General features: G+C 43.2%; 1 protein-coding gene across 1 annotated transcript in view; it reads left to right on the top strand.

The window, feature by feature from the left end:
- ITPR3 (inositol 1,4,5-trisphosphate receptor type 3) overlaps positions 1-12,232 on the top strand; it is a 385,035-nt gene extending 372,803 nt beyond the window's left edge. The window contains 2 exon segments of the mRNA XM_040339415.1: positions 8,198-8,359; positions 11,758-12,232. Coding sequence (XP_040195349.1) covers positions 8,198-8,359; positions 11,758-11,862 — 267 coding nt within the window. The 3' untranslated portion in view covers positions 11,863-12,232.
- The last annotated feature ends 1,300 nt before the right edge of the window (positions 12,233-13,532 follow it).

Genomic DNA, 13,532 nt, shown 5'->3' with positions numbered 1-13,532 from the left:
ATCACATTACAAAAACTCCCTTTTGCTTCCTATGTACCAGCAATGTAATTTTAGTGTCAGAAATGGTGACTGGTTTGGTGGCATGACATATTTATTACAGTGACATACAGTATCTGCAGTTTAATGCCTCAGTTGTTGACATTCTGAATTGTTCAGGCCAACTTGCTGCATTTATGGTTCATTGAAAGGTAAGAGTAGAACTTCTTGGTTATAGTCCCCTGAAGGTACACTTACCATGTCTGAGTTTAATCTTCTCCCCTCCCCGCCTGCTCTACACTCACACTGTGCTTTAACCTCTTGACCACTGGGCACTTAAACCCCCTTCCTGACCAGACCAATTTTCAGCTTTCGGTGCTCTCACAATTTGAATGACAATTACTCCGTCATACAACATTGTACCCATTTGAAATTTTTGTCCTTTTTTTCACACAAATAGAGCTTTCTTTTGGTGGTATTAGATCACCTCTGGGTTTTTTATTTTTTGCGCTATAAAAGAAAAACGACCGAAAATTCTGTAAAAAAAAAAAATAATAACTTGTTTCTGTCATATTCGCAGGTTATTTCTCACACACAGCATATGCATACCACGAATGACACCCCAAAACACATTCTGCTATTCCTCCCGAGTATGGCGATACCCCATGTGTGCAACTTTTACACAGCGTGGCCACATACAGAGGCCCAACATGCAGGGAGCGCCATCTGGAGCACCCAGGCCAATTCTGACATTTCTCTCCTACATGGAAAAATCACAATTTATTTGCTAGAAAATTACATAGAACCCCAAAACATTATATATGCAGAGTATTGGGGTATTGCGGAGTATTTGGGTATTGCAGAGTATTGGGGTATTGGGGGTATTGCAGAGTATTGGGGTATTGCGGAGTATTGGGGTATTGGGGGTATTGTAGAGTATTTGGGTATTGGGGGTATTGCAGAGTATTGGGGTATTGCGGAGTATTGGGGGTATTGCAGAGTATTTGGGTATTGCAGAGTATCGCGCAGGGTATTGGGGTATTGCAGAGTATTGCGCAGGGTATTGCAGAGTATCGGGGTATTGCAGAGTATCAAGGTATTGCAGAGTATGGGGTATTGCAGAGTATGGGGTATTGCAGAGTATGGGGTATTGCAGAGTATGGGGTATTGCAGAGTATCGGGGTATTGCAGAGTATCGGGGTATGGCAGAGTAACGGGGTATGGCAGAGTAACGGGGTATGGCAGAGTAACGGGGTATGGCAGAGTAACGGGGTATGGCAGAGTAACGGGGTATGGCAGAGTAACGGGGTATGGCAGAGTAACGGGGTATGGCAGAGTATGGGGTATGGCAGAGTATGGGGTATGGCAGAGTATGGGGTATGGCAGAGTATGGGGTATGGCAGAGTATGGGGTATGGCAGAGTATGGCAGAGTATGGGGTATGGCAGAGTATGGGGTATGGCAGAGTATGGGGTATGGCAGAGTATGGGGTATGGCAGAGTATGGGGTATGGCAGAGTATTGCGCAGGGAGGGATGGCTGGATCTGTGACTGCAGTTGTCACAGATCCAGCCCACAGCAGCTGCTGACACCCCGCGCTCCCCCCCCTCCTCTCCTCTCCTCTCGCACTGTACCGAACGGTACAGAGAGGAGAGGGAGGAACCGGCGTCATCAAATGACGCCGGTTTGTTTACAAGTGATCGCTCCGTCATTTGACGGAGCGATCACGTGGTAAACAGCCGCGATTCGCGGCAATTTACCGTGATCCGTGATGCGCCGGGTCTTCTAGACCCGGCGAGCACGGACACTTCCGCGAGCGCGCCCCAGGGGACGCGCAAACGCAGAAGTCCACGAGGACGTCCCAGGGACGTCCTGTCACAGTAACTCGACCGTGCTGTAGCAGTATTTTTGCTATAGCGCGGTCGGCAAGTGGTTAAAATAACATCATCCAGGCTACAGTCATCCACGCTTCTGTGATCAGTGATCTATGGAGATTTCTGTGCTCTGGCATGGTTTGTATTCACATTGGAGAGAATCACTCTGTACCATAAGTGAACTGTGCCTGAGGTCCTGTACACACGGCCGAGGAACTAGACGTGCCAAACACATCGAGTTCCTCGGCCAGTTCAGCCCTGAAGCCGCCGAGGAGCTCGGCGGGACGAGAGCTCCCATAGAACAACGAGGAAATAGAGAACATGTTCTCTATTTCCTCGCCGAGGTCCTCGTCGGCTTCCTCGGCCGAAAGTGTACACACGACCAGTTTCCTCGGCAGAATTCAGCCAGAAACTCGGTCGGAAGCTGAATTCTGCCGAGGAAACTGGTCGTGTGTACGGGGCCTAAGAATTTTTTTTCCAAGTAGTTCCAACAGTGTGCTTAACCATTCTTGAGCATGGTAGACAACACTCCCACTATACAACTGAAGTGGACCAAGGAGTGAACCAAGCCCGGGCATGGATAAAAAATGCCAGTGTGAGTGCACCCTTAATCTGCCACGTGGTATATCACCAGCAACGACCGACCCAGCTTTTGGCTTTTAAAATTCACTGGAAACAGATTAATGAACAGTATACATTTATTGTTTGAAATTGTAATAAATTGAAACATATATGGCTTTAAAAATATCAAGAGATGTGATTTACTTTCGTAAAAGTTTAAAAAAGCTGAAATGATGTAAGGAAAGAATTTTTGTCTAAGCAAAATGGTGGTAATCATACAATTCTCTGACCTATTGCATCATCCTTTCACCGAATAGCTGACAGCCAGTGGTATTTGCAGGTGTATAAAATCTTTGCTTGATTTGGCCTTAAAGTGGTTGTAAAGGTTCGTGTTTTTTCACCTTATGCATTAAGGTGAAAAAAACACCTGGCAAAGATGGCTTCCCCAGTCCCCCTGTTTACTTACCTGAGCCTGTTCACCTGCTGTGCGCGTCCCCCTCTCCACTGCTTCTCGGCGTTGATTGGATAGATTGATAGCAGCGCAGCCATTGGTCAATCAAATCCAATGATGCGGCCGCCGAGGGGCGGGACCGAGTCATAAACACTGTGTCTGTGGACGCAGAGTGTATGAGATGGGAGCGCGTCCGCAAGCTAACCCCCTCTTCCAGAGGGGGTTAGGTATTGCGGATAGGAGCCAAGACAGCCGTCAAGGGACCACAGAAGACGAGGATCGGGGCCACTCTGTGCAAAACAAACTGCACAGTGGAGGTAAGCATGTTTGTTATTTAAAAAAATAAATACAAATTAAACCGTTACAACCCCTTTAACTCAAACTCATCTCTTCCTTTTAAGTACAGATTAAGAACAGTCCTTTTGGTTAAAAAAAAAAAAAAGGGTTAATACCTTTAATGACTATACTAGAAGTCCAGATATAATGCCTCTTTATTTTTTCTCTGACGAACTGCCTCATAGCAAGAGATCTTGCTGTGATTTCAACTACAATTGGCCATTAAAAGCATAAGCCTCAATTACCTTCTTTTTATTTTGTCAAAAAACATAATTCCTGCACAAGGCTGGATGTCAATTTAGCAGTTGCTAAGGACTTCCTTGTGCAATTCCCATTTTTTCAGTTATGGTTAAGTCATGTGTTTAGATTTTACCTGTAGTAGCACCTGTTTGTAAAACCTGCTATAGGTGCCCAACCATGCACATGCAACATGTTACATATGAATAAATATGGATGAAGTATGTCAACACAGTACAGACAGCAGTGGGATGAAAACTCACGCTTGTAAGACACAGGGGGGACTAAAGTTGGAGTCTGCTTTTCAGTAAGAACTGGAATCCCTTTAGTAAGAAACCCTGTCATCTCTGATCAGAATCACCCTTTGATGTACAGTATTGATAATAATGACAAGGCCGGATAAAAGCATGTGTTCTCCCTATTTGGGGAAATGCCAGAAGCAAACATAGCTACTGCTAGTCACACGTGCATAGGTGGCCAATTAAATTTCCTGCTAGCCTGTAGACTGGTTTATAAAAAAAAAATACTAAGAACAGTCAGATAGTAATTCTGATAATGTGTTCATTTAAGCCCAATCACTTGGCCTTAGGCCACTATTAGTTTTGAAAAATTATGCATAAAGTGTCTCAGAACAGCCATACTCCAGTGTACACATGTAAAACACATGTCACGTGCAAGGATGGGAAACATAGGCAGTTCCCTCTCATTTATCCTGGAACACTAGTCTCATCCTTAATCCTTTTCATATTTGAATAACACTGGTAAGCATAGATAGCCGATGAGATGGGCTTTTTGAGCTTTGGCGCAGTGTAATCCGCGGTGTACCCACTAGCCAAACATAGACATTCTTTAGCACAAATGTTCTGTCAATCACCATCTTTAGTTCAAATTCACTGCCCAGCACCTTCTTTAAAGGGGTTGTAAAAGGTAAAAAAAAAATTCCCCTAAATAGCTTCCTTTACCTTAGTGCAGTCCTCCTTCAGTTACCTCATCCTTCCATTTTGCTTTTAAATGACCTTATTTCTTCTAAGAAATCCTCACTTCCTGTTCTTCTGTCTGTAACTCCACACAGTAATGCAATGCTTTCTCCCTGGTGTGGAGTGTCGTGCTCGCCCCCTCCCTTGAGGGGGGAGGGGCGAGCAGGAGAGTCAGGACACCCACTAACACACAGCTTCTTTCTCTATCTGCAACGTAAAGAACGTCTTGACTCTCCTGCTCATCCCCTCCCCCCTCAAGAGAGGGGGCGAGCACGACACTTCACACCAAGGAGAAAGCCTCACATTACTATTATTAGAAGAAATAAGGACATTTAAAAGCATTATTAGAAGAAATAAGGACATTTAAAAGCAAAATGGAAGGATGAGGTAAGTGAAGGAGGACTGCAGTAAGGTAAAGGAAGCTATTTAGGGAAAACATTTTTTTATCTTTACAACCCCTTTAACAAAAGTTTACTGCCATCAACTTTTTAGCCTAAATTTGCTGCCTAGCAACTTTTTTCATTGAAATTTAAATACCCACCATATACAAACCACCTTCACACTGCTTTGTGTTCACCCAACTGCACCTAAGCGCCATTGCTCATCTGCATGTGCAATATAGTCCTTGCTTGTCTTGTTAGGCTTCTATGCTCACAATTCCACATGTACATATAAGAATGAGTACCTGCTGCATAAGATTCCTGACATATATTCAGCCATGGCTTAAATCCATTTTGGTCATAGAAAAATGGGGCTTCAGAGATGTTTTACATTACGGGGCTCAGGGGTTGATTTACTAAAACTGGAGAGTGAAATATCTGGTGCAGCTCGGCATAGAAACCAATCAGCTTCCAGGTTTTTTGTCAAAGCTTAATTAAACAAGCTGAAGTTAGAAGCTAATTGGCTACCATGCACAGCTGCACTAGCTTTAGTAAATTCCCCCCCTCAGTGCTTTATCAATTGAAGCTATTGGAAGCAAATGTACATGCAACACAAATCTAAATAGTGCTTAATAATAGCACAAAGCCAAATCTGTAAGCCTTGACATATAAATATGCCTGTCATAGAAAATATGCACTTATTCTGCTGTTAGCTGTTGCTTTGACATAACTAGGCCACAGGCCTCAGATCCACAAAAGCAACCATCCAGTTTTTAACATATAGAACAGAAAGCATCTGTTATATATAGCAAAATGTACAGCCACTTCAGCATTTGGCAATAAAACGCATACTTTTGCAAAGAAAACAAATGGTGACAAGATGAAAATGGCTTTCTCCATATATGTATACTACTAGGGCCAGAAAAAAACAAATAAGAAGTATACTAGAAAGAGGTTCATATTTATACAAAATGGTTGAAATAACAATTGTCTATTTTGTCTAATGATCAGTCTACTATTGTCACAATTTGAGGAGCCTCTCCATCAGAGGATCCAGCGAATTTCTGCCAGAGGTCATCTTTGGCCCCCTACACACGGACGGACAATCCGCTGAAAACAGCCCGCCGGACCGTTTTCAGCGGACATGTCCGCCCGGAGATTTCTGTCTGATGGTTGTACACACCATCAGACAGAAATTCGCGCGTAAACAATACGCGGGGCGTGGCCGCGCCGATGACGCGGCGACGTGGGCGGCCTTGAAGTTCAAATCTTCCATGCATGCGTCGAATCAGTACGACGCATGCGAGGGATGGCGGTCGGTCGGACGTGTCCGGTGAGTCTGTACAGACGACCGAACACGTCCGACGGACAGGTTTCCAGCGGACAGATTTCTTAGCATGCTAAGAAATTTTTGTCCGCTGGAAACTGTCCGATCCGTCGGACAATTGTCCGGTCGGGCCTACACACGGCCGGATCTGTCCGCTGAAGCTGTCCGTCGGACAAATATCAGCGGACAGATCCGGTCGTGTGTACAGGGCCTTTCTCTTTTGAAATTCCTGCAGTAGCTACAGCATGAGTCTCCACAGGGCCATCCCTAAAGGATGCGCCAACATCTTCTTCTAGGTCTTTGGCCGTCTTGATTGGTCTGTGCAGGATGACATCAATTCTGCGCAAGTGTAGGGGTGAAGTCATAACGGCACTCAAGTACTGTGCATATGCAGCTCTGTGTACATTCTATATAGAGAATTGCAAACATGCAAGTACTGAAAGACCCCATACACACAATTAGATTTTCTGCAGATTTTGGGCTAGATTCAGAGAGAACTTACGCCGACGTATCTGTTGATACGCCGCGTAAGTTCTAGGATGCGGCGTCATATCTATGCGCCTAATTCACAGTACAAGATACGCCTAAATTTTGACTTCCTACGACCGACGCAAGTGTCCTACGCCGTCGTATCTTGGGTGCATATTTACGCTGGCCGCTAGGGGCGCTTCCATTGATTTACGCGTCGAATATGTAAATGAGCAAGATACGCCGATTCACAAACGTACTTACGCCCGTCGCAGTAATCTACGCCGTTTACGTAAGGCGTACGTCCGGCGTAAGTTTACCTCTCATAAAGCAGGGGTAAGTCATGTTAAGGTATGGACGTCGGAAACGCCGTTGTATTTTATGTCGTTTACGTAAGTCGTACGTGAATGGGGCTGGGCGTAGGTTACGTTCACTTCGAAAGCATTGAGCAGACGTATCTTAGGGAGTATATGCGACGTGATTCTGAGCATGCGCCGTTTATACGGCCATTCATTTACATGGGATCACGACTCATTTCAATACAACACGCCCACTACCTGCCTACTTTGAATTAGGCGGGCTTATGCCGGTCTATTTACGTTACGCTGGCATAAATATGGGAGAAAGTGCTTTGTGAATACTCAGCTTGCCTCTCAATGTTACGTCGGCGTAGCACATATGAGATACGCCAATGTACCTGAATCTGGCCCGTTGTCTTTGATTTACCAAAACCATGTAGTGCAAGGGCCTATCTAATTGCATACAAATTGAAACTCATAAGGTTTGACCTCATATTATATGGTTTTGGTAAATCTGAAGACAAAATTCTGCAGAAAATCTAATAGTGCGTATGGGGCTTAAGTGCATTTTATTGCAAACAATACATTGCAAGTCTCTTCTGCAATAAAGAGCCTGCCTGTTTGCAATTTCTTCTTTTTTTAACTTTAGTTCTGTTTTAACTTCAAGATGTTCTGTATTCCATTGTTTCTTCATGACATAAACTTTAGAATACTTGCAATAGTTTAACTAAAGGCAACACTTTTTTTTTTTGTAGTTTTGGATACAGGTGAGAGGGAACACCCGTCAGCTTTATATTGCTCCCTGTGTGTCTGTTAGGGAGATTCACCCTCTCTATTTGTCCTCTTTATCACTGTAAGTAAAAGAAAAGAAAACTTTTGCGTTATCACCAGAACAGAAAATGTTACAGTATGGACACTAGTTCCAGTAAACAACCAGAGATTTCCTCACTGTGGAGAAATTTCTCTCACTTCCTGTTTTGGCTATGGGGCAGGAAGTGAAGGGAAATCTTGGAGTCTGGTGGGAAAAAAAAAACTGGACGGGGTTATAACCCTCTTACTCTATTCACAATTTAAACAATTTTTTTGCCATTCGTTCTAGTTTAAACATGTGAAAACGACTAAATAATTTTAATTATCTGTAAAAAGAATAGACAGAAAACATTGGGTAACAATAAAAATGCTTATGGTAATCATGCATGATATATTTGAAGATATCACGGTTATAATAATGCATTTACTGGTTGCTTAGAGAAAGGATACGGAAGGAATTATAAATGTTATAATTGAATATGTATTGATGTTTTCTTCTGTAGAGAAGGGACTTGGACTGGTTCCCCCGGATGAGAGCGATGTCTTTAGTCAGTAATGAAGGGGAGGGAGAGCAGAATGAAATTCGTGGTCTACAGGACAAACTCAACTCAACTGTGCGGCTCGTAACGCATTTAACATCACAGCTCAATGAGCTGAAAGAACAGGTATGGCTTCTGGATTTTTCCAATAACAATATTATTCAACTACATCTAGATGTCAAGGTGGTCAAATGCAAAATTAACTATTTACTTATTTATGAACCTTAGCAAATTTGGCATTTACTTTCCCTAGCGTGTGGATAATTTTGGCTGTGAACTTTAGTAAACCTAATGTCCTAAAAAAGGTCTTCCACTTTCAAACTCCCACGCTTCCACTAGAAACCTCTTCAATGCTACTCATACTGGGCATTGCTACAGAGATGTCTCAGGCTGGGTTCACACTACTACACTACTTTCATCCTACTTTGCTCTGTGTTCAATGTTTCCCTATGAGAGCGTCTTGTAGCGTCCTACACAAGTCGGTCCGACTTTGAAAATGCTCCCTGTACTACTTTTGGTCCTACATTGATCCTACTTCAGGCCCATTGAATATCATTGAAGTCGGACCAAAGTAGTATCCTGTTCATGAAAGTAGGATGGATGTAGGACCAATGTAGGATAAATGTAGGACCAATGTAGCAGAGCAAAGTAGGATGAAAGTAGTGTAGTAGTGTGAACCCAGCCTAAAGCCCCATACACACCATTTGATTTTTGTCTTCAGATTTACCAAAACCAAGTAGTGCAAGGGCCTGCCTGATTGCATACAAATTGAAACTCTTAAGGTTTGACCGCATATTATAGGTTTTGGGTAACTCTAAAGAAATGCAATCTACAGAAACTTGTATAGTGTGTATCCAGCTTTAAGGTTTGACCTCATATTATATGGTTTTGGTAAATCTGAAGACAAAAATCTGCAGAAAATCTAAGTGTGTATGGGGCCTTAGGCCATGTTCCAGTCTTGCTTAGTGGGAAGGAGCGTTCCTGTTTTTGTTTTATTAAAGTGATTGTAAATGTTAGTTTTTGTTTAAAATAACAAATATGCCAATACTTACCTGCTTTGTGCAATGGTTTTGCACAGAACAGTCCTGATATTCTTCTTCTGGGGTCCCCCGTTGACGCTCCAGGCCCCTCCTCTTCATCGGGTGCCCCCAGGGAAACCCGCTTTCCATGGAGGCACTCGTGCGTGCTGGCTCCCGAGTCCCACTGCTACATCTATTGACAAAGACAGCGGGACTTGGCCCCTCCCCCTGCATCACAGATTGGATTGGGCTCGGGTAAGTAATAGGGGGGGGGGTCTGCAGAACAGAAGGTTTTTCACCTTAATACATAGAATGCATTAAAGGTGAAAAACTTTAAGGCTTTACAATCAGTTTAAAGCAGAGCTCCACCCTAAAGTGGAACTTCTGCTCATCGGAACCCTCCCCCCCTCCGGTGCCACAATTGGCACCTTTCAGGGGGGAGGGGGGTGCAGATACCTGTCTAAGGTATTTGCACCCACTTCCTGGCATACACTCTGTGGGTAGACTGCGTGCAGAATGTCAGTTCCCGTCCCCCCACCCGTTGTGTTCTGGGAAACACACAGCTCCCAGAACACAGCGGGAACCAGTGAAAGATGCGCAGTAGGGAATCGGGCAGTGAAGCCGCAACGCTTCACTTCATGGTTCCCTCACCACTGATGGCGGTGGGGGCAGCTGAGAGATGAGCGATTGCTCGCCTTCGACTGCCGACATAGCTGGACTCCAGGACAGGCGAGTGTCCATTTATTAAAAGTCAACAGCTGCAGTATTTGTAGCTGCTGGCTTTTAATATTTTTTTTACGGCGGAGCTTCGCTTTAAGAGCGATTTACACATTTCAGTGTATGGCACAGCTTATTCAATGGGCTGCCTTATGCGCATGTGTCACGCAAAAGAGACTCCTGCTCCTTTTGAGCGATTTTTAAAGGCGCGTTTTGCTGTGATTTCATGCAATTCTGTCATGCAACCATTGCAGCAATATTACATTGCTTTTTTATTAAGTTTTGATAATGTTTATTAAAGATTTTTAAAAGAATACAAAAGAATCTTTGTACAGTAATCAAAGCCATTAGGGAGCCATACATTGATGAATTAGCAGAACGTAGATCACACCTGCCTTGACAACATTGTCCAATGAGCCCTTAAGGACCGGGTGACTTTCAAGACGCTCTGCCTCACCCACAAATGTACACAGGGTAACACTCCTCAATACTTAAGCGAGAAAATAAAACCCTACGTCACCAAGCACGTGCTCCGGTCAACCAACCAAAATCTTCTCCAAATCCCTAAATCCTGCTACAAATCTAAGGGAGAACGTAGATTTGCAGTCCAAGGACCCCGGCTTTGGAATGCTCTACCCACGACCATCCGCTTGAAAGAAAACCATCAGGCTTTTAGGAAAAAAACTAAAGACCCACCTCTTCTAAAGGATAAGGACAAAGCTGGATGCAAGCGCCTTGAGGCGATTAAGTTCGCATTTGTTGCGCTATACAAGTGACTCACTCACTTAAGATATGCGCCAGAAAGCGAAAGTATCATAATAAGCAATGTACAAGTCTCCCATGACATGGGCCTACTAGTCTTTATAGGTTTCTGGCCCGTCTGGTGCTCCACCCACTGGGAAGAGCCCACCCCCCCTATCCAGCTATCGGGGGGGCTGACTCCCCCCCCCCTGTGCGGGCGGACCCCCAGAGGGCCAAACTATCCATGGTCCATTAAACAACTGCATTGCTTTTTTTTTTAAATGAATGGCACCCAAATGCACATTGTGTGTTTTACTATGACTTGGAATCGTGGGCAGAATCATGGCAATTCCATGTCACCCAGTGTGAATGGGGCATAAGGAAAACGCAACCTACTCTGCAGGTGCAGTCCAGTCTCAGAAACCAATTAAAGAGCAATGTTTTTCCAAGAGCATGTTTCCTTATAAAAGTGCAATGTGCTTGTCATGTTCAAGATGGTGATTACATGACGTGGTTTGGAGATGTAAGGGGTCATCATAGGATTGTATCTGTATACAGCCCTGAAAGGTGCCCCACATTTCAACACTATCAGCGTAATTCACTAAGATTCATTATTTGCAGCCATGCATTGCATGTTCACTGTTCTATGGTTAAATTCTTCAAATATAAAAAAAATAATTTGAATACATTATAATTTAATCCAAATATACAATTCCACTTCAGGTTTGAAATATCTTTCCCACACCAACCTATTATTGAACAAGTTATTAAGAGAACTGTATATGTGCACTGCGATTGGAGCTGACACTATCTCCTATGCACTTGTTGTTAGACGCATTCCTCTTAACTGCTTTATTATGAAACAACATTGTTTTTATTTGACTGGTTTTGTCAGGACATGAACCCGCACAGCAAGCAGTTTATTACTCGCTTAAATATCCAGCCTTAGAAATTAACATATGCTCTGCTTCACTGTGTCAGTAGTGTGGCAGAAAGCAATTTAGATACATATTTGATACATTTCCTCCTTGTACATTTTTCATTTAGATGACCGAGCAACGGAAGAGACGGCAGCGGATGGGATTTGTAGATGTACAGGCAAATGCGGGACATGCAGCAGCAAGCAATCAGATAGTAGCCAGCCAGTCCTAGTGCGCTTATGCACTGAAAATTAATTCTGCACTGTAAAACTATGTTGTGGACTACTTTTGAACACATTGCCAATGATGTTACAGTGGTGAAAAATGCTGCTTTTTTACATACAAGAAAAGATATTCAATGTAAATAACACCCACTGTTTACAATGGCAGCAATTCACTGCAAAATTAGAATATATATATATACATATACACACACACAAACACTAAAATAAATGCTGAAATTATATTATGTCTTTGTTATGTCATGTCATTCATGTTTGTATGGCGCACAACAGTGATTGTACCACTAAAAAGATGTATATGAAGCAATACTTCAAATGGTGGTCACCAAACCCCCCAATAAAAGGCAGTCATAATACTGAGTAAGGGAGTTTGTTAAGAGCCTTCAAAAAAGCTGAACTTCATTTAAATGGTGCTAATAGAATATATAAAACTACTTGTTTTTATTTTAAAGTGGAACTCCATCCTTTTTAAAGTATGCTGGTTTCTAAAGGCTTAAATGGGGTTAGTAAAGGTAAGAAATGTTTTCCCTAAATAGCTTCCTTTACCTTAGTGCAGTCCTCCTTCACTTACCTCATCCTTCCATTTTGCTTTTAAATGTCCTTATTTCTTCTGAGAAATCCTCAATTCCTGTTCTTCTGTCTGTAACTCCACACAGTAATGCAAGGCTTTCTCCCTGGTGTGGAGTGTCCTGCTCGCCCCGTTCCTTGGACTACAGGAGAGTCAGGACGCTCTCTACATTGCAGATAGAGAAAGGAGCTGTGTGTTAGTGGGCATCCTGACTCTCCTGTAGTCCAAGGGAGGGGCGAGCACGACACTCCACACCAGGAAGAAAGCCTTGCATTACTGTGTGGAGTTACAGACAGAAGAACATGAAGTGAGGATTTCTCAGAAGTAATAAGGACATTTAAAAGCAAAATAGGATGAGGTAAGTGAAGGAGGACTGCACTAAGGTAAAGGAAGCTATTTAGAATTTTTTTTTTTACCTTTACTACCCCCTTAAGTCCAATGAGGTGTACATCACCTCAGACTTTTTTGTTTTCCATTTACTGAGCACAAGAGTACAGCTTTATCTATACTCCCAGAACTCTTACAAGAGAGATGCACTCAGTCATTCTGCCCACCCCTCTCTGTCCCACCGTGTTTTCATAGAATACTTTGTGTATGGTTTCACAGAATGCAAAGCCTTCTGTCATTGGGCAAGAGAAGATGAGTGGTGGGAGGAGTGCTGTAAATGACACCGCAGCTGCAAGATCAGAGACCCAAAGGTCTAGCAGCAGTAGTATGGGGATGGCTCTACTCCCAGCACTGTAAATAAAAGACACGTCAATAGAGCGCCATACACATCGGTGGGACTTATAAACCAGCACAAAGTTAAAAGTGCTTCAATTCCTAGAGATCACCTTTTAGCTGTCATTAACCAGCCAAAATTTGTGTATATATCTTTAAAATGAGGTTCAACCCCTCTGTGTGCATATGCTTGTTTTCATCCAGTAGTTAATTTGTTTTTATAAATAAAAATGGTTGATTGCGTAATTTCCATGTATTGCCCCCATTGTCAACCTCATTACAGCCAAACTTGTGTCTGCTGTATTGCCGATCTCCATACCACCTATTGCAAAGCCTTTGATTTCACTCATTTCACCTTTTGAAGCTGCCCCA

The sequence above is a fragment of the Rana temporaria genome, chromosome 2, assembly GCF_905171775.1.
Source record: "Rana temporaria chromosome 2, aRanTem1.1, whole genome shotgun sequence".
NCBI lineage: Eukaryota > Metazoa > Chordata > Amphibia > Anura > Ranidae > Rana > Rana temporaria.
Note: the sequence above shows the minus strand (reverse complement) of the source record. Positions and strands in the feature narration are given on the sequence as shown.